Source organism: Anser anser (assembly GCF_964211835.1).
Source record: "Anser anser genome assembly, chromosome: 2".
NCBI lineage: Eukaryota > Metazoa > Chordata > Aves > Anseriformes > Anatidae > Anser > Anser anser.
Genome location: NC_139721.1, coordinates 157,962,444 through 157,984,321, shown reverse-complemented (window position 1 = coordinate 157,984,321; position 21,878 = coordinate 157,962,444). Strand labels below are relative to the sequence as shown.

The window sequence follows — 21,878 nt, the reverse complement described above, 5'->3', positions numbered from 1 at the left end:
GGACAGAAAGGAGATGGCCCTTTCAGAGGGGCTAACTTCATATTACAGCCACCCTCTTGCAGATGCTTTTTTCTTAACGATGATCCACCATATCAAAACATGTGTCCACACGTGTGTTTCCAAGCGCATCACAAGGGTGAAACCCACCCCATTTCTGATATATCACTTCTGTCAGGGAGGTAGGCACACAGCCTATCTGAGTTATCTCACGCCACGTCTGAACCACCAGCTACAGGCTTTCCCCTCAAAGGGGAGAGCTTTCTGCTGCGGGAGGCGGCCACAGCAAACACCGCCAGCTTCGCAGGGATTTTCTGGTTTATCATTATTTTCTCCTGGGAGGGCAGCCTGGCTGCACGCTCCGGTGCTCCGTCACATGCCCGTTTCAGCCTTTAATCCTGAAGGCAAACCTCACCCCCAGGGCTGCACATGCACCACGGGAGATCGTGAAGGTTTTCTGCCCACAGCACCTCTCCCTCAGACTATTTTGGCAGCTGGCTGCTGAAATCTGGGACAGTCAGAGCCAGGAATGGGAGCTGGGACACCGGGGCCCAAGCGTTGATGTGGCACTGAGCAGCACCGCGCCTGGCTTTGCGCAGCTCAGCCAGAGTAAAGAGGAGGAAAACCAACTCCTGCCCTTTAAATCTGGACAAAACAGGTTTCTAATTAAAGCAGCCCTTAATCATTAGCGCTGGATGAGTGCGGCGGTGGTGGATATTTAATGCAAACAGCGAGTTGGTTGAAACCCTCTCATACTGGCTCCGTCTTTGTCCCTCAGTGCGCGGGGGAATGGGTGTGATCCGCCAGTAGGAGTGTCTGCAGCTAAGTAGGGGATTGAATTACCGAGCACTGCCGTTCCCTAGCTGACAAGGTAGCAGAACAGCAAACAAAAAGTGCCTTGAAACTAGCTCACCAAAGAGGAGAGAAAGTGCTGGGTGTGCGGAGAAGGGAGACCTGCGAGGACACCACCGTGCGCATTGCAAGGTAAGCGGCTTTTCTGCACCCCTCCTGCTTTCAGTGGGAAGGCCAGAAGGGTTTCGTGACCACTCTTGCTGGGTGGGAGAGTGAGAAATAAAAAAGAAAAAAGGAAAAAGTATTTCATAAAATAAAAAAAGCTCTCCTGGTGGAAGCCTGGGTCTCTACTAAAAGCAATGAGCCCCCCAGATTTGCACCGTGCCTGGTGCTGCCGCTGCGACTGGGTAGGCAGCGAGTATCGGCCGTGGTTTGGAGGACACATGCTTCTCGTTGAGCTCTCTGCACAGAAAGGCAGTGATTTCACCCAAAAAGCAATTAACGGCATTTGGCTTTAACCCGGTTTGTTTCACTTCTTGCTGCCATGGGGACTTGCCCGAAGCCTGTGTGATGTGGTTACGAGTCCGAGCAGTGAAAAAAACTTGCTGGACATCCTGACCCATGGGTCTTGCTGTAGTCTAATGGATAAATCTGCTAATGGCTGAATGCCGGGCTGTTTGCTCTACCAGTACAGATTGTTTTCTCTTCTTGTTCATTTGAGATGCAGATTGCACAGAGATAAAACTGAGTAGTAATGGAGTTGAGCTGCAGGCTTACTTGCCAGTATTTTTCTTAGGCGTGTCTATTAAGAGCATAAATATTTAACAGAAAGGAGAACCGATATGAATTAGCATCCGTGGGAGGTTTGCGTTTGTTCAAGGCTGTCCTAGCACAGGTGTAAACAAATATTACAACAGCTGAGGCAAACTGGCCCCACCAGGGTAGCACTTAGTTGGTGAATCATCCAGGTGCTCTTTACACGTCGCGGCTAAATGGGTAGATTAAAGCTTGCAAAGTGGAGATTAGACAATCAGAGGGCATCAGCCTTCTGTGTCGGTGGGGCTTTACCATTCCTTGCCTGTTTCCTCGCATTCCTCCTGGCAGGTAGGCCAGTCCTTCTCCTCCTCCAGCTCCCTTCCAACCGGCGGCAGTGTAGGTCTTGTGCCGTGATTTCCTAGGCAGGACTTTGTGGCAACAGTTGTCAAGGTCTCCCAGCTGGGAGCAAAGGTTTCCTACCATGGCCACAAGCAGTGTCACCCTGGTCTCCTTCCTTCCCCTGTGTCCTGAGGTTCCTGGTTAGGTTGAGACAATGAATCTCTGCTCTTGACTGGCCAAGGATGCTAAAGATGCTCACGGTCTCTCTTGGTCTTTCCCACTGACCTGCACGTGTTTTTCTCGACTTGAAGCTTGGTGTTTGTTACCTTTTCTGCCCTGGAGCCCCCAGGGAGGTATGGGATCCGTGGCACGTGAAGGAGATGCACCATGAGCTCTGTGACTCCAGGCTGGGTCCGTGCTGGGCACAGCCTGTTGGACGAGGAAGTTTTGATAAAGCTAAATATAACACAGCCTGCTTTGATGCCAAGCTCTGAAATGCCCTGTGTGATGAAGAGGAGCGTGGGACACGGTGAAAGCCTTTGTGCTACCTGCCCCACCCCTGGAGAAGAAATGTATCACAATTAGCCCTCGTCAAGGGCCCTCGTTACTCTCAAGGAACGGGCTCCTTGCAGCCTCCTGACTCTTGCTCAGTGACCAGCACAAATCCATGGGTTGGGCTTTCTGTGTCTGTCCTAAAAGCTGCTCAGCTATGTGTGACGTGTCCACCTGTGCAAGGAAGGGCTTTCATGTGGACATCCCACACCCAAAATATCTCAGCTCTATCTCTCTTTTATTACCACATATTCTTCTGCTTCTCTTGACCCCTCAGACAAACACACCTTATACATGCTCCTAAGGCCCATTAACACCTCTCATCTATCCTTTCCCTTTCCACATAAAACAACCCTGGAAATGGTTTCTCCTGGGTGATTATTCATTTCCGTTGATGGTTTTGGCTGCAAAAGGAATGCAGAAAAGGGTGAATGTTGTCCCTAAGTCTTTGGCATCCTTCAGTCCGAAGAGTCCTCTTATATGTAATGATTTTTAGTACAGGGTACTGTGCATCTGCTCCAGTTGCCTTGATTTCCAAGGACCTTTGCTTGAAACAGAAATCCTACCATTCATTATCTTTTATCTGAGCCTACTCATGTTTATCTGAGGCAGTGCTGGGCAGACTAAAACTTGTCCTCACTTTACATCCACGTCAAAGGCATGAGGCACAGGGGATGCAAAATTACACGGTTTTGCTCCATCCTGGGCATTTCCTGTGGAATGGGCTATTCAGAGCAGCCAGCCTCTCCTACCTAAAAATGTCCTTTTGCCATGCCCTGGAGTGAAAGAATACGTTTCTGGGTAGCCCTTTATTTAAAACTGCTCTTAGAAAAACAGCTGAACAGAATAGGAAACGGGCGGCACTAGAAGTCGTGTTCTCTTTTGGATGATTGAGGCCGTCGAGATACCCACCTTCTCTTTGGGAGGCTGCCAGAGCCCGAATTACTGTCCTTTGCTGCTGCCTAGGAAGTAGCTCTCTGGGCCTGAGCAAATCCCACCCATCCCATCTTTCAGAGGCCTGATTTCCCTCTCAGCACCCAGACAAACCTCCCATTGGCAGCTCTGGTTGCAAAACCAGGTCCCGGATGAATGACTCTTTCTAAAGCTCTTTGCAGCATTTGCAGGGATGTTTTATTCATTCGGCTTTATGCAGTTGCCGTGCTGCTCTCTCAAAGCTGGCCTTCATTTCTAGCAAGACGGGGGTGCAGAGTCTCCTCGCGCTTGCGTGCTGAGGACCTGTGTGGGATGGATTTCCCTTGTCATGCCAGACGAGTGCCAGACACACTCTGAACTCCCCTCCAGTTTCAGAGAAGCTTACAAGATAACGCCAGTGTGGGTGCTGCTGGGGTTCCCTTGAGAGAAGAGCCCGTGAAGGTCTGGCTCTGTTTCAAGTCATTGAAGCTTGTATAAGGGAACTCGCACCTTGGCTCAGCACCCTGTCCTAGTCAAAGAAGGGTGGGTTGGGTTCTCCAGCTCATCTGAGAGAAGCCAGGCCAGCAGCCCTGCTCCATCACCAGCAAACAAAAGTCCTGATAGCAAGGGCTTATTCGACTGCACTACTTAAACGCTGCTCCAGGGAAACTCACTCTTATCTTGTATGCAGGTATGTGTGCGCACACGTGCATGGGCACTCTCACAATAGATAAAAAAAATTGTTGCATGCAGTAGGCAAAAACTTTAACTCCTAGACTTGGCTTTTGAAGAGGATGGCATAGGTGGGCTTGGTTGGGTTTCACTGGGGTTTGTTTGCGGTGTTAGGCTCAGTTCTCGCTGACATACCTGTGTCAGGGCCTTCAGACCTGGGAAATGAGGCAGGGTTTTGGTCATGGAGGATGGGGCTGAGCTCCCACGCTCTGCAAGAGGCGAGGGACAGTGTGGGACACTGGGCTCTCCACCCAGGGGCTTCCCTTTTAAATTGAGTCCCTCCTGACTGAGGTTCACCAGACCTGCCCTAGACCCAACGTCAGGAGGAGGGGAACCACCCAGGGAGAGTCCTCAGACTTGAGCACCTAAAACTGAGATATCCAAGCGGGTACAGACAAATCTCATCCTTTCCTGGTCTTTCTCCAGGCTCTTTTAACCCTACACAGTGGCCTTTATTCGGTGTCAGCTGGGAAAATGCCTTCTTTTGGGGGTCTCTTCTCAGCTGTCCTTACAGGCAGCTGCATGCACCTTACAGTTCCTGCATGCGTCTGAGCTCCGGTGCTCCCTGGGGCTCAAGAAGCTCTTGTACACATGACCAAACACACGTCCTCCTCCCTGATGTCTCAGCTCGTGTTTTACTTACCTGCGGTCATTAGGTTTAACAACACTGTTAAAATGCTGATGTGGGAGAGGATCATACCTTTTTTTTTTCCTGGAGGCGGTGAGGAACGAGAAGTTTCTGACAACGCTGCTAACCGAACCGCTTCTCTGGGAACCAGGAAGAGGAATTAAAATGGCCTCAGCTTTGTTTTCCTTCTGCGTGCATCTCTTTGCCCTCGCTGTGGCATGGAGCCCTGCCTTCGGACGCAGGGCTGGTCCCGAGCCAGCGATCGCTCCCTTTCACCAGGGCAGGAAGAGCTGAAAGAAAGGAGAGATTTGTTCGTAATGAATTGGCAGGCTTCTTGCTTGCCTTTCCCTGGGGATGGCTCTGTACCGTTACCGACTCAATAACCTCACGACGAGGAGCCAGGGGTGGAATGGATACCTCTGGAGCAGGCGTGGGTCCAGCTGCATTTTATTATTTGAAAATAATGCACCTGGCACCGCACCAGGGGCAGCGCTGCTGCAAGGCACTTGTGTACAGCTTCCAGAAGCTACTTGTGCTTGTGCCACTGCTCTTTCTCACAGCCAGATCCTCGGGGAGAGGTGGGTTTGCACTGAACGAGTTCAGTGCAGGTCGCTGGGACTGATCTCAGGGGGCAGTGGCTGCAGCACAGAGTCTGCTGCTGGTTCAGAAAGCTTTGGGTCTAACAGAGCTGCCCTCTCCCCGGAGAGCTGCTGGTGAGCCTGCTGCTTCCACAGACAGCCTGGAGAAGAAGGACTTCATGGGACAGCACTCGGTCAAGAGCAGCAGGGGTAGGACACCAAGGCAAGCACCGCCAGCCTCTATGTTTAGCCAATTTGCTCTCCTTTTTTGTGTCAGTCTCTGCTGAGCACCTGTCTCTCCGCTCAGTATGATGAGTGTGGAAACTCCATCTGTGTGACCCGGGGGCTGTGTCTGGTGTCAGGATTTCTACTGAATTGCCAGTACGTTGCTGTTATGTTGCAGAGAAGTTTGAGGAGACAGCGCATCTCTACCCTTCTCAGGGAAAATAGACGTTAACATTTTAGCAGGAGGATTCTGAAATAGCAGCAGTTTGGGAAAATCTGCTCCTACAAATCAGTTTCCTAAGACCATCTGCTTGAAGATCAGGCTGCTGGAAAGCTACCAGCAGTCAGATGAACAGGGAGAACAAAGGAGGTCATAAAGGGAGGTGTGGAGAGGTGAGCAAGGCTTTCTGGATGGAGCAATGTGTTAAGCTAGAATTTATGGCAGGTGGAAATGAGGCAGCTGCAGAGACTAGTCAAAGTCAGAGCAGATAAACTGTGGTTTGCTGGCCCTCCTAAGTGAGATGTCCTCCAAGGAATTTGAAGAGGCAGATGAGGTACAGATTGAGGGCTGCAGCAGCTGGGAAGGTGGTTATTTCCCAGTAAAGCATTACTTCTGCTCCTTCCTTTTAAGCAGTCGTAAGTTTGGAGAATTAGTGCAAAGCCCATCTGCCTGTGACTTAGGAGGGGCTGAAAGGTGAAGGTTCACAGCATCAGTGGGTTTCTGGGAAAGACTGTGTAAGCTACAAAGCAAGGCAGAAACATCAGAAATGGACAGGAGGTGAAAGTACGGGTTACAGAGAGAGATGCTGAGCCAAAGGTCTGCATCTTGGTAGTGCCCTGGGACAGTGGCTGGATATCAGGTAAATTCCCAGGGTTCAAGAGAGACAGTAGCTGGGTCCTGGGGGAGGGTGGTCATCTTTTGTCAGCCAGAGCAAACTGCTTTTTGCTCATTCAGCCCCTGAGAAGTGACTTGGTTGGGTGGATCCAGGTTTGTGCATCTTTTACAGAGAATATAAAGGGAATATAAACCTCTCCTGGGGTATAGAGCACTTCCAGTTTGAGGGACTATCACAAGCATAAAATCATCTCAGTTTTCTCCTCTTCATCCCAGGCCCTTAAGTTTTCCCTCACATTAACTCTGAACAGATTTTAGCATCTCAGTCCTCAGCACCCCAGCCCTTGCCCTGTGAGCAAAGAAAAGATGGAAGAAGGTGGAAACATGCCCACTGAACTCAGGGAAGGTTCCTTCTTAGCTCTAGAGCCAGTGACCCTGAGAAGGTGAGCAAGAAGTTTCTTCTTAATCCTAGCTCATTGTGCCCAACACACCATCTCAAATTTGGATCCATCTTCCTTCAGACTGACAAAGCCATCCAACCCCTTTTGTAAGCCACCTGGATGATTTGCTAGCAAGGATAGGGGATCTTTTTGGACCCGAGGGGGTGGCTGGGTGAAGCCCTGAAGCATGAGGACCGATCCATGCTATCACCTCGTTGCCCAGCTGACAGGAGGGGCAGCACCTGTGGGGGCCTCCTGCTCCCAGGCTGTGAGGATCCGAGCCCAGAGAGCACACCCTGGCCATTTAGCCGTCTCATTTCAAAGACATTAAGTAAAGCCAAGCCTGCCAGCTTCCCTAATAAGCTGTTCCAATGTTTAATTGCCCACCGTGATCAGAAATAGCATCTTATTTCAAGGCTTCTTTTACGTAATTTTAGCTGCCAGGCAACAGCTCTTTCCAAGAGGGCTGAAGTGCTCTCCGTGGTCAGCGTCTGTGCAGAGCCCTCTCCTTGGCACGCTGGCCACACCGAGCTCCTGAACCTGGACCTCGAGGGGTCTAGAGAAGGAGGGTGCTCTGAAATGTGCTCTTTTCTTCTTTTGCCACCCTCCAAAGCACATATCCCATCCTCTGCCTCGTCACCACGTCCCTGCACGTCCAACATGGGTGATGAGATTCAGCCTCTCTGACTGCAGCCCTCCTGTGTCTGTGCGAGAGGATCGGAGCTGTCACCAGCACACCCATATACCTGTGGATATTATACCTTGTGGGCACTCTCACTTATGTGAATTTTGCCTTCCTGCTGAAAAATTGGAGGAGGATATTACACGAGTGCCCATGTGATGGCATTAAAAGGGAAGACAAGCCCCACGGCCGAGCCTCCCACCGGTCATTTCCATGTGAGATGGAAAACCACTTTTTCTCCTCCTGCAACAGGAAAATAGGTAGCTCAGCACTGAATTTCATTCCTTGGGGCAAAACAAGAGTAAACTGCTGCCCCCTGTGCAAACAAAAATCGGCACCTCCTTCGGCCCAGACACCCAGCTATAGTGGAGACAACGTAAGCAATTGGACAGCCCTGCTTTACCTCATCTAATGCCAGTCCAAGTATTCCCAATAATTAGGCCTTTCAGCCTGGAGCCACAGCTGCTTCCTATTTTCCCGAAGCTGTACAGAGCATTAGTCATCTCACTGGGTTTTTTTTATTGCCGTGACTGCAGCCGAGTAAGCGCACCGCCAAAATCCAGACAAGCCAAATCAGGATTAATTCAGAACGTACTCCGGGAGCTTGAAATCACCTCCTGTCCCCCTTCTGAGCCCCTGTTCTCCCTCCCCACCCATACAGCTCCAGTCTGCCTGAAGAAATGTCCTCCTCCTAAGTCTGCTTTCTCAACACGTACCAGGTTGCCCAAAACCAAGCAGTGATTGTTGGCACTTCCACCCCAAATGTTATATATTAACCAATCTTGGGAATGACCTTGACACTTAATTAGTCATCTAGTCCTTCTTGAAGGCAAAGCTCTTCCCCACTGGTTATAGAGGGGATGGGGATCAGTTACCAAGCAGGAGCATTGCTCTGATTTTGGCAGGACGTGAAGAAGAGCAAGTGTGAAGGAGACCCATCTACCCTTGCCCGCCAGCTTTGTAACTTTACATGCCACCTCCATTTGGTTTCCAGGTCCCCTGCCCTCGCCCAGCAGAAACATTTGCTCTTCCAGTTTCATTTATAACATCTTAGCCAAGCAGCGATGACCCAGCAGAGCAGCCCTGAGCCAACATTTGTCTTTGCCGTGCAGTGACCTCTGATCCTTCCTCTCAGCCTGCACCTAAGGTGTGAGCTTGTCTCCTTTTTCTGAGGCTGCAAGAATCTGTGGAAATGGTGAAAATAGGGTAGCTGGCCCTGGAGGTGGAAATTGGATAGCTGCATGCTACTAATCCACATCACAGAGCTACAGCTGCTTTAGTGCCTCTCTTTCCCCTTCACAGGTAAAGCTGTGTCTGTGCAAATAGCAAATAGCAAAAAGCAAATACCCTCCATAACAAGCTTTTTTTTTTTTCGGTGAATTCCTGCCCCAGAGGCAGTTCGCTTCACATTTCACCGAGTGCTGGGCAGAACCATTTTGAATGAGAGAGGAACTGACCTGGACATCGCTGTTCAAAACCCGCGGTGAGCCCAAGCCTTGTAAAGTTTCTTTTTTTCTTTTTTAAATTAGAAAAGTTTCTGCCCTTCCTGCTTTCAGCACAGATGAGAAGTTTTCACTCCATTAATACTGGATTTTGTGTCTGGGCAGGAGCTGAATTATGGGACCGTCTGATTAAAAACCCACATTAAATCTTTATTGAGATGAGCTGTCTGATTATAGAAGTCATATTCCTACTATTTCTAACTTGGCCACCAGCCGGAAGAAGCTGGAAAGTCCAAAGAAACAGCTGACCTTGTCTGCTTCACACTTCAACCATTAAATGACTCAGGAGGAGGGGAGGGACAGCATTTCCCAGAAAAATGGGACCAGAGCTAAGGTGCAGGTGCCCGAAAAAGGAGCCCCAGGCGCAGAGGAGATGGAAGATCCCCATTTTGAGTCAAAGACGGACTTCAGTAAAACATTGCTGGCTTCTGGAGGGTTTTGTCCAACGCAGTTGTCTGTGCTCAGAGGATTCTCAGGATCCTCTGGGTTAACTTTTTGGATGGGAGAGGACAGGATGCTGGGAGAAGCAGGGCGCCAGCTGTGTTTCACAGCCGGCCAGCTGCTGTTTTCCTGTTGTTAGGAGGCGAGCAGGACGCCTGCTGCCTTCCACAGGGAGCAACATCAGATTTACTAAAAGATTTCAGCCCCCGAATGCTCCCTGACATACAAACCTCCGTACTGGCTTTACTTTCAATTGTTTTGGTGCTAGACTGGACGGAAAAACACACAAACAAATGGAAAAGATAGCTAAAGAAAGGCGGCTTCGCTTGTTTTTTTCTTCGATAGAGGCTTTTTGAATGCTATTCTGAAATGAAAGGATGGTCTTTTGGTTAAAGAGCTGATCTGGGACCTTGCTTCTGGCCTTAGCTGCTGGCAGCCACAGACTCCACAGTAGGTGAGTCAGGACTGAGTTCCCAAAAGTGTCTAGCTCCAACTTAGACGCTGACATATCTTCCTGGATCTGGCTTTCACTATATGTGGGTCTCAATTACCTTTCTGGGAATCCAGATGAAAAATGGCTTTTTTCTTCTTGCTGTTTGTCCTCTTGCCTGGAAGCTATTTGGGAGGAGCTGAAAGGGAGCTGAGGGTTGCTGAATGCACTCCTGGTAGATGCATGAGGCCACGTGGACTCAATCTTCTACAATCCTTCAGATACATCCATGTCCAAGGAGTGAGCATTGCTGACTCCTGCTCGGTTAGCAGAGAGGTGCTGGGGCTGTGCTCACACCTCTCTGGGAGGTAGCTGCTTCCCTCCACTGCCTGGGCACGGAGCCAGGCTCTGGCAGCTCCGGGCTGTGGTAAATCTGGATGGACCAACCTTCAAACAGCAATTTTTGTCCTCTTAATGAAGTGAAAACTCTTCAGGAGGAGGATCGTGGCTTCTAATGACTTACCGATGACAAGTGCAGCGTATCTCCCCGTGCTTTTGTAACGCAGGCAATAAACACGCCTTCCGGCATGAGCTCATCCATCTTTGTTCTTTTGTTCCTCGGAAGAAGCTTCTTTCGTGGCTTTGTGTGGTGGCTTCTTTTATTTTTCACCTTATTGTGGCTCAGGTATTGTGCCAGGTTCATGCAGAAATGTCACCGTTCCTTCCTGTAGGCAGTTTCCTGCAGCAGAACAGAGGAGCCCAGGGGAGGCCGCGGCCTACAGTCAGCGCCGCCATGTCACCCAGAAGCGGAAAAGAAAATGCAGTCAATCAAGTTGTGTTTTTTTTTTTAACACAGTACAATAGTTCAGTCTGTCGTGAGCAAATGCAAATCAGGGGAGGGCACTTGTAAAGCAAATGAATGCAAAACGCAGAAATCAGTGAGCCGTGCTTTCTCTCGAAGCTGGGCCTTGGTTTGTGAGCAGGACTGACTCACACGGGATCGGCTGATGTGGGTGCTGCCCCTCCACAATCACAGCCTGTCCTGTGGTCACTGCAGCTGAGATAAATCGATCTGGAGGCACCTGCTGTGCCCCACGGGCCAGCCAGCACTGCTAGGACATAACCCGGTGCTTTCATGTACACTGCTTGTGATCTGCTTCAGGAGGCTGCCCTGTAAACGCTTGGGTTCAGAAGTTGCTTCTTGAGCAAAACATCGGCCATCCAGGCAGAGGGAGCAGGGAACATAGCTAAGGGGAGTCCTTTTTTCTTTTCACAGCTGGCAGATAGGATAGATGATGATGGATGGGAGACCTTCACCTTTCAGAATGGCATCTGGAGATACCCAAACCATCTCAAATGTCCCCAGATACCTTTGTGTGGGTAGCTGAAACTCTCAACTTTGCCCTGCAGGCAACAGAGCCTAGGGAGCTGCCTGGCTACACATAACGTAGGTGTTTGGGTCATCAGCTGAATCACTCCCTGTGCTCTGCTGGCTGCACTGGCTCCATTGACCCTAATGGAGATGAAAGCCTGGTGCCCTACCTTGAGATACCTTGCAGGTAGTTTAATTTAGACCTGAATCTCCTTCTGACGTGGCTGCTCCAGGAGGGCATGGGTCTCCTGGAGGTTCACCATTGTCTCTGCCACCCCTTGTGCCACAGTGTGAGCACAGCAGTACTGATGTCAGGCTCAACACCTTGCTGAATCCTTTCCATCTATGCAAATAGGGGAAAAGCAATCCCATACCAATCAATGGTATCCCATCCAGGCTTTGATGGGCAGTGTTCTCGTGCTTTGTTGGAGCTCCCTGAGCATGTATACACTGGGAATGGGACTTCGTCCCACCTAATTGTTGATAATTATATCTGTGCTGGGCTGTGCTCTCTTCATAGGCAGCAGAGGGTGAGGGACAGAGACACTTCAAGTGGGGACTATCTCTACTAAACCTCCACTGACTGTAAGAGAAAGCCATCTGACTAACGCACTTACTGTTGTATCCAATACTGTAATTATTTTGTTTTTTCTTCTTCTTTTCCCTTCTAGCTCAGAGTGCAAGATGGCAGACGGTGACACAAATCTTCCAACTATCGAGAGAAGGCTGGGACTGCAGATATGGGGCATAGAGGTAGGACAACACGGCAATGATGTCATATGTCTTGTGTGTGTGTTTCAAGGAAGATATTCTTGAAGTAATCTGGGTAGGACAAGAGGGTCTTACAGATAAGATACAGCAGTGGGAAACAGGAAACACAGCTTCTCCCTATGCCACTTTGAATGTGTTGTTGCTTGGTGTTTTGGTGTTCCTCCTCTGTAAAACAAGGATAATGCTGACTAAGGAAACATGAATTTGGTGGGACTGATGGTGTTCCTCCAGCACTGGAGTCTTTCTTAGTCCGTTTGGGGAACAATTGTAAGGCTGCTTTAGCACACTAGAAATGAATTACTTGTTTCACCAAGAAGAAGGATTATGCATGAGTAGCCTTAGTCTTTACCAGCAGTGTGGCAGCTGCCGTGATGAAGACATATTTTTGCAGTGAAGGCATCCCATGGAGTCTGTTTCAATCTTATCCTTAGCTTTCCCACTCTGACTGATGGGACACTGCAGGGATATTGCAGCCTGCAAAGTTACCTTCTGCTTGGGGTGGTCTTTGCTTGTAGTTTGGAGCTCAGTTTTGCTTTGTTCTTGTTCATTTCACTGAGGATGTTCCCCTGCAACAAGAGGGGGCATAAAATGAGGTGCATAGACAGCCTAGGGGAGAAGTGGGAAGGGTCTCCAACACATGTCTCTAAGTGATGGTGGCCGTCTGTAAATCCCACCCAAGTTCCCAATACCACAGGGTCTTTGCCTTTCCATTTCTCTCCAAAACACTGTACCAAGCTGTTTGCTAGAGGATCTGTAATTAGAGACGTATCAGTTCTCGAGGGTCAGGTTGGTATGCTGGGAAACAAGTCAGGCCACCAAAAAAATGCATGTCTCTAATTCCAGGGAACCACAGAGTAAGTTCCAGCCCAGGAGCTCGGTGTGTACTGGTGGGTGGCACACCCAGCCACCTACGCTGGGCAGGCATGGCTGCTCAATTGTGCACTTGTACCAGATGGAACATGCAATTAAGAGTCTGGAGGGTTGAAAGACACATAAGTGTCCATCTTTTCTCAGCACTGCCAGTTGCTCTGAATCCCAAACAAAGTGGTTATCTTAACAAAGCTCTGAAAATTATCCTTGAGTTTTATGGGTACTGATTAAAAGCCATGCCCCAGAACTAAATGTAGGATGAGATGTGTGCAATCACCTGGGAAGTTCCCCACAAATGCAAGCCCTGGAGGACTTCAGCATGACCTCTAGGTCTTCTTGCCTTAGACCTACAGGATTGCAAATGGGAAAGGAGAGTTAAAAAAAAAAATACTTGTCAGTCTAGGCAAGCAGCATTTTCATTTACACCTTCTTACCCCCTAGTACATTTGGAATTTCCCCTAGAAATGACTTTTCCCAGTCCACAGGCACAGCCCTGGTTCTTCCTTTTCCAAACCCTCATTGTCACCTTGGTGTTTCATGTATCCTGTGCAAGTTCTATCAATGACCCAAATACTAATTTTCTTACAGAATATGAAGATGGTTCCTGTACCTGAAAAAGCTTATGGGACTTTTTTTGAAGGGGACTGTTACATAATTCTGCACGTAAGTAAGGCAAATGTTAGTCTCTTTGGTAGGCAACAGGTTCAACGTTGTTTCTTTGGTTCCAGCTAATGCTGGACAGTAGAGAGGCTCTGCAGCCCTTCTCCCTCTCCCCCTTAGGAGACCTCCCAAATTAGATCCAGACCTGCTTGCAACCAGTTGTACCCAAGCTAGCCAGAAGCACAAGGAACTTCTGAGAATTAACCTTACTGTTGGGTTGTGCAAAGTGTCCTCTGTGGGAGGACAATGTGCTGCACTAAGCTCCCAGACTTCCTTCCAAGTCTATTCAAATGCAAAGAGCAATCCAGGCCCCATTGCATCAAACAACATCCATATGGTGGGAACTAGAAGCATTTCCCACTTCTGGGTCTGAGTGTTCCTTCTGCAAACATCTCCATCAGTCAAGAGACAGAAAAGCCTTCACTATTCCACATTAACCAAATGCATATTCACTATACATCAGGCTGGGAAAGCAGACTGGATAACAACCCACAATGACTCATCTGCACTAATTCACCATGCACATGCTTTTATGGTACCTTTTGAGTGCTTTGGGGAATAGATTTGGTAGCAGCCACCCAAAGACATGCTTAGACCATCCTTGCAAGGGGCTGACTATAATCACTATAGATTTTGATGCTCACAGGCTCAGCTTATGTTGCAATAGCTTCCCCAGGTAGAAAAGCCCTTAGAAAATCCATGACTCTCCTTCCCACCTGCAGATAAGAGGGTAAAAATATTCATCTTTGCTTTCTGCATCTTGGATGCTCTCCAAACAAAAATTGTCTGCAGGACAATGGGACTTTGATCGTCTTCAATAGCAGTGTATTAAACTGAGTGATTTTGCCACAAATTAATCAGCTGTGCCTAGAGGAACTGAATTGTATTTTATTCAAGTTCTTCTAGTGTTTTACACCGCGGTATCACTGCACAAAGCAAATAAACAGAACTTAGTGTCAAATCGAGTTTATAAAATGAGCTTCTATTATCTTTCCCAGGCATGGATGATAGGATTTAACACAGTAGGTGCTGAAAAATAACTGGCGCAAGTCACATAACAGTAAGCACACCTGTTCTCAGATCGCTTGCCTTTTATTTCTAGGCTATTGGGTTTTTCTGTAATAAGATGAATCACAGCATGCACACACAGGCTCAGCTTCCTTTGGAGTTATGTCTCTTTTGCAAGTCAGCAGGAATTCACAGGCAGTTGGTGCTACTATGTAGCACGATATGAGAAAGAGAAAGGGGGAGAAAGGATAGTATCTCCAGGCAAATAAATAGCAGTGCATATTACTTTTTTTTTTTTAAGCGATTTATGAGAAGAATGTCCTTTAAGTTTTAATATCAAACTCTACAAAACTAGGACAGGTTGAACACACACATTTTTGGACTTTCACAGGTGCTCAGTTTTCTTTGATAGCAAGAGTCCTAAAAGCATATACAACACAAACATGCTTCAGTGCAATACGTATGTAAGCCGTATTCTCCTGAATCAGGTCGCTGGCTCCAGGCTGAGCTCCTGTGGAACATTATAGGGTTCCATCCCGTCTCCCCTTGCCCAGCAGCATTATTTGCTGCAGATATCTGGACTTTGCCCTCACTCAGCTTTCTCGCCTCTTCCAGAGCAAAAGAACCTCTCGTGGCACGGCTGTGGATTTGCATTACTGGATTGGCAAGGATTCGTCTCAGGATGAGCAAGGTGCCGCGGCCATGTACGTCACCCAGCTGGACACTGCGCTCAGGGGAAACCCCGTGCAGCACCGGGAGGTGCAGGGACACGAGTCTGAGACCTTCCAAAGCTATTTTCGCAATGGCATTATGTGAGTAGCATAAAAGGCTTTGCAGCAACGTCACGGTCCCTGGGGCTTTCTCTGCTTCCCTCTGTCTCAGAGGCATCAACATTTCAAAAATGGAGCACTGGGATTGTTCAAAATTCAGAGGAAAAACTTCCCATTTTGAAAAAATTAACTGTAAGCATTGGGACTGGACCCATGTCATTCTGATCTACTGACTGTTTTCCCAGATGTTTGCTGTAAAAGGTTTTTAACCTCCCCTTTTTTCACTGTAAGGTCTTCCTTCCTCTCCTCCACACACTTTAGATTAATATGCCCATCCACAGCACTTTAAACTAATAGACACCTTGAGGAGAAGTGTTGATTTGGCTCACGCTGGGAGTAATTTTCCTGCAGAGAAAGCAAAGATTGACTCTCTGAACTAAGCCATCTAAAAGATAGTATTGCGTTAACCCTCTGGTGTTGAGTCCAAACCTGTGGTCATGACTCCCTCTGGGGTCTTTGGAAGGTGACTCCGAAAGACGTCCTCCAGGAGGACCTTCGCTGGCCGTAAGTGGCCAGTGAAGTAGTTCCTCGCTTTTAAACAGCTGAAGAAAACCCAGATGAAAACCCATCCTCAGACTCTACCCAGTCTTGCTCTCAGTATCTCGGTATTGTACATCTCTAAAGCCTCGCATGAGTTTCTTCAGGCCTTTTCTGAGACAGAAGAGTGCTTTTACCCTCATTTTAAAGATGAGTAAAGGGCAATGAAGGACCAAAATTCAGACCTTCAAAAGCATTTGGGTATAGAAGTCTATTTGGAAACCTATCTGGCTCTGAAATCAGTATGAGTTAGACTTCATCTTGGCCTAAACCACATACATAAGGTCAAGCAGGAAGTCTGAGTCAGAATGAGAAATTAAAACAGGCTTTCCACACCTTGGCAGGTAGACTAATCAGCAGAGCATCCTTCTGTGGATTCATAGAACTGTGCCAAACAAGTCTAAAGCACTGTGAATCACTCACAAGCCTGACCACATTTGCCAGTCTTTTCCAAGCTATAATAAAACATACTTATTTTCCACATAGCAAAGCTATAAAACTCTCAACAATCACCTCTCTTTCCCACAAATGGCAATTAGATAGCTTCAACTGTTACTTTAAGGCCTGAAGCATGAACATTGGGTTAAATTTCTAGAATGGACTAGGATACGTGGAAAGTGGTTAGACTTGTCCAAAAAACTGTTAAAATTTTCCGGGACTTCTTTAAGGGACTATGTGCTCTCATGATGTGATTGTGTCCTCCTTGCAAAGCTGCAGAGGGAGGGAGGGATGGCATCATGCAGTGAGACAATTACAGTGCTAACAGCAGCTATTGCAAAGTGTGTGTTCAAGGATGGAAGGACAACAAAATTGGTAGATTACATCTGAGAGAAAGACGGTGTCCTGTATCCCTTTACAATAGCATTTTGTTCTGCTTATGGCAACAACTTTCTATCTAAGCTGCTTTAAACAGAACACCTATTTTGAATAAAAACAAATTTTAGCAAAAAATATATTGTCTGCAAAACATGGCTCATTTTTTATTTGACTGTTTATGGAAAATTTCTGAGGTGCCACTGCCATGCTTAATGGGACTTTCAGGTTGGTTGTGTTATGTCTCCATTGCCATCCCTGACCTGCCCGTTCATCTACACACATCAAGGTGCACGACAGCAACACCCACACCGGGTGGATGGACAATGTGAGGAGTTGTTGTCTGACCAGGGACCAGGAACAGTAGAGTGAAGCAACACAGCACCATTTCACATTCCATTTTTAGGACTTTGAGATATTAGCTCTAGATTTTTTACTTGTCAACAAAAGCTTGAGATGTTCTCAGAGGATAGAGGGGACTTTATTTTCTAACTAACTCTAACTCTTTATTCCTTGTTGCACAACAGCTACAAGAAGGGAGGAGTGGCTTCAGGATTTAAGCATGTGGAGATCAATATGTACAACATCAAACGTCTTCTTCATGTCAAAGGGAAGAAGCATGTGACAGCCACAGAAGTAAGCACGGGAGCTCCTCTCCTTATGGATCATTTCTCCTTCCCTCCCCTCCTACACCCATATTCTATCAGGTCTGCCTGCTCAATAGCTCTTTTCTGGTCAAGCATCCTCACTGGGGTTTGGTATAATCCCGAGAAAAGCCATTTGGCTCAGTGCTAGAAAAATGATCCTGTTGTTGCAGACCAGTTGTTACGTCCCCAGGGCAGTTTCTCCATGCCTGTGACTTGTCTCCTGCGGCTCTCATTGTCCGCTCCATTCGCCGAGCCTTTTCATTTCCTCACAACAGGTAGCGCTTTCCTGGGACAGCTTCAATAAGGGTGATGTGTTCTTGCTGGACCTCGGGAAAGTGCTGATCCAGTGGAACGGACCCAACTGCAACATTGCTGAGAAATCCAGGGTGAGTAAAGGCAAAAGCACCGTGGTTTATTGGAGGTATTTTTTGATCACGGGTTGGGTAAAAAAATAAAAAAAGAGAGAGAGACACATACAGAGCTCAGTGTTTGTGAAGATGGAAACAGTATTCAGTGTTTGCACAGTGAGAATCTGATTAAAACCAGGAACACAGAGCTGAACAGAGAAAATCCTAGTAAATCTTCTACTTCCTCATCCACTGATATCCACTGTTCCAGAAAGGCATCCATCTCCCTCTGGGGAGGTCCATCGCCAGCCCTCTGTGACCTGTAGTTTGTGTGACATAAGAATAAAAAGTCAGTAGCACCAGTAGATTTAACTGCAGTAGATTTAACAGTAGATTTAATTCACCCGGGGGTAGATGAATTTCAGTTTATTTTTACATCACAGGGAATTCCAGCTTGGTCAGTATGAGACAAGCAGGAACGCATAAACCAGGTTTTGATAGGTCAGATCCCTAATTATAAAGGCACTTTACAAAGGGATCATTAATCCTTATTTTACTGATAGAGGAACTGCGATATAGAGATGTAATAAACCAGATTTATCTACAGGTCATCAGCAAATCTGATGGTTGTCATTATACACATTAAAAGGCAAGTGGGACTGCTCTTCACATAATGGCACCTGATGATCTGGGGTTGGGGGAGACCTCACAGGGAAGGCAGTTGTCCAGGGCACGATGGGTTGAGATGAAGAGCCAACAGAGGGTGAGACAGAGAAACTCCTGAGAGGAAAGGGAGCAAGACAGAGGGAAGACTAGAAGAACAGACCATGGTTCATCTCAGGCCTGGCAATCAAACAGGTCATTTCCTAGGTCTAAGAGAGATGTCTCCCTTTAAAATCTGTTGTGGTAAGAGTCACAGGGGGGAAAAAATAAATGGAAGATGGAAATAATTTGTTTGGTATTTCACACTTTTTTCACAGAAAACATCCATGTTTTTCAAATACTTGAAACCTTTAAATGTAAAATGTCACCACAGGGCAACCAGGGTCCTACAGCTCTGCAGCATTCAGCCTCATTGTCCTCAGCACGTGTCTCTCTCCCAGAATATTTTAGGATTATTGGACCTGCTTGTGTACTGTCACACATAAGCAATACCTGCTCTGGCTACTGCATATCTGCGCCCTGTGAGACCAGACACCAATAGTTATGTACTAAGCAGTACTTTTCTGAGATTAAGTTAATAAACAGGCATAAAGCACGCATCCTCTTTTTTAAATAGCAAAATCTGGAGGACACTAGCATCTTTGGAGAGCTGTGGTAATCTGTCTTAGACTATTAGTCCTCAGTCAGTGCTCTAGGTCTGACACAATGCTTGCTGAATTTGTTGTATGGATCAGGATTAATCCCCTGATGATCCTTGTGCAGGGCCTCGCGTTGGCTCGTAGCATCAGGGACAGTGAAAGAGGTGGCCGTGCTCAGATCGGCATCATTGACAATGAGAAAGACTCCCCAGACCTCCTAAAGATCATGAAGATGGTGCTGGGGGAGAGGCGTGGGGAGCTCCGAGATGCCATCCCGGACACGAAAGCAGACGAGCTGCAGAAAGCAAACGTCCGGCTCTACCAGTAAGTCTGGGGCTGGGCCTCCAAACCCCATCCCTTGCCACAGCAGGTGCTGTGCAGCCTGGCTCTACTCATTACCTCTGTCTTTCAGTGCCTACGAGAAGGACAATGACCTGGTGGTACAGGAGATAGCCACCCGGCCTCTCACACAGGACCTGCTCCAGCACGAGGTGAAAGGCAGCCCTTATAGCAATAAAAGGATGTAGTGGTTCTCTTTATGTTCAGCTGAGCACCTGTTTCTATAGGATACCTCAATTTTCTGGAAATTAGCAGCCCTTCCGTCCTTCCAGATTAACAGTGTCCTCCCCAAACAAGACAGCTTAGCCTCTGCCTACAGCTCCAGTGGCCGGAGGCAGGCAGTGGGTTGAAGCTGTTCTAACAAGAGATGGCAAACCCACCCTGTCAGCCAAGGACAGTGTTACCTTGGCAATCATTATAAAAGGAGAGTCAAAGCTGGAGGCCAGGAATAAATTCCAGATAGAAACGAGGCTTCTTAATATCTGATGTTCTGCTATAACTCTCCATCTGCAGCGTTCAGAGCAAATTAGCACTGTGTTCAAAAAATCATGAATTTAGATATAATTTCCTGCTGTAGGGAGTGACTAGTCTCAATGACGTTCCCCCAGCCTGAAAACCAAGAATCCTTTGGTCTCACAGTGGGTTGTCAGTTTGGACCACCAGCTCTCTGCAGAGGAGACAGGCTGCCTGGCAGCCATCTCATCCTGCTGGGGTTCAGGATCCTGATGCAACACTTTTAGCTTCGTGCTGGGGACACATAATAGTCATGAAGAAGAGGTCTAGGGTTGATGGTACTTGTTAGCCCAATTTTGAACCAGTAAATCCATCCTGTGTTGCCTCTACTAATGGTTTGCCAGCGTTAAAACTCTGGAAGTCAAGGAAATGAGATAATCTACATCTAATCTAGGTCTTCATCAAGAAGCCAACCTGGGTAGGCTACAAATTAGGATCTTTACTTGAAGAGATCTTTTTACATATATTTTTTGGTTTCTCCTCAGGACTGCTACATTTTAGACCAAGGTGGCTTTAAGATTTATGTCTGGAGAGGAAAAGCCTCCAACCAGGAAGAGAAAAAAGCAGCCTTCACTCGAGCTGTGGTGAGTAGTGCAAACAATGTCGTAGGAGGTTAACTAAGCGCTAATCTAGATCTGACCACTAATTACAATTAAGAATAGGTCTTGAGGAGCTGGCCTGGGTAATAACAGAGAAAGAGCTTGAACTTCTATGGGAGGTGCAATGACATAATTTAAAATAGTTATTCAGCAATTCTCACTAAGGGCTGTCTGACTAAGAGGAAATTGGTTAAAGAAAAGAAAATGTAAAAGAGAATATGTGTCACTGTGACGTGGTAAGTGGTAGACTTGTGGAATTTGTTGCTTCAGGAGATGGCGGAAGCAGAGAGTATCAGCAGGGCTGAGAAAGGATTAGGCCAATTCATGGTCAATGGGTCCATAAACAGATACTAAAGGGGGTAGGCTCTTATAGCCTCTGTAACATCCATGTCCCTATATTGTGAATATTAGGGAGAATGAAGGGATCACTTTGCAAATAGTTACAAGGCTCACATGTTTTTGCTGAACAGCATCTCTTACTGACACTGTCCAAGGCAGCACGGATCACTGCTCTGAACAGGAAAGGCATGTCTTGGGTTCCCAACCAAGTGTAATACTTCTGAGCAAGTCAGTGGGGAACTCAGTTTCTTGGGCTCTCTGAAAAAACACACCTGATATTAGGTGCTATGGGACTCAATCCCAAGTCCATTACAGGCAACAAGTATTTTTCAGAGTGTTGATGGGGTTGGGCCCATGTGAATTAGAAGCTGTCACAGGGCTCTTCCACTTGGTAGAAAGAGATCTGTTATTAACTGTTAGTAACTCAGATCGGTCAACCTGTGGAAAAACCATGGCTCCTGTTAAGGTAGAACACTCCAGCAGAGCACACAGGTGCCTGTGCTGCTCCTTCAGATGACTGCCATGCAGTCATTCTCTGGCAGAGCATGCCTCACCACTTCCATTCAGACAAAATTAGCCTTATGGGAGCCTGAGCGTGTAAGGCATTTGGTAGTTTTGCATGGTAGCTTGCAGATGGAAATGAAGACTACAAGGGAACTTAGCTTTTAATTCTGTTGACTTACGTGAAGACCATAAATGGCCTCATTTTCAATGAGATCTTACTTGGAGATACCGAACCTCAGTGGCCGCATCTTCAGTGAGATCCTACCTGGAGATACCCAACTTCAATACCAATTGCACCTATTGTCCCAGAGGAGAAAAGCTTGGATGAACTTTGACTTAAAACTTATCTCACAATCCTCTGTGCTCCTTTCCAAAGCTTAACCCAGATGCTTTTTATAGGCAATTAGCTCTGCAAATTCTGGCCCTGAGCTACAAATGTAGAACAACAGATATCTCTTTCTTTCAGCGTGGCAGGTGGGAGGGATGGGAAGACCATCTGCTCTGCTTTTTCCTTGGGGGGTAGTATGTGGCTGCGGTATTTACAGCAGAAGATGAATGCTCAGAAAGCCCACACTCAGGCTCCTTCC

At 47.4% G+C, this 21,878-nt stretch overlaps 1 protein-coding gene across 1 annotated transcript in view; it reads left to right on the top strand.

The window, feature by feature from the left end:
• Positions 1–422: 422 nt before the first annotated feature.
• Positions 423–21,878, top strand: part of VILL (villin like) — a 34,152-nt gene continuing 12,696 nt past the window's right edge. The window contains exons 1-9 of the mRNA XM_083823719.1: positions 423–981; positions 11,885–11,966; positions 13,443–13,517; positions 15,138–15,334; positions 17,230–17,338; positions 17,625–17,735; positions 19,122–19,321; positions 19,410–19,488; positions 20,335–20,433. Of these exons, the coding sequence (XP_083679845.1) occupies positions 11,898–11,966; positions 13,443–13,517; positions 15,138–15,334; positions 17,230–17,338; positions 17,625–17,735; positions 19,122–19,321; positions 19,410–19,488; positions 20,335–20,433 (939 nt within the window). The 5' untranslated portion in view covers positions 423–981; positions 11,885–11,897. The remainder of the gene's footprint in view (positions 982–11,884; positions 11,967–13,442; positions 13,518–15,137; positions 15,335–17,229; positions 17,339–17,624; positions 17,736–19,121; positions 19,322–19,409; positions 19,489–20,334; positions 20,434–21,878) is intronic.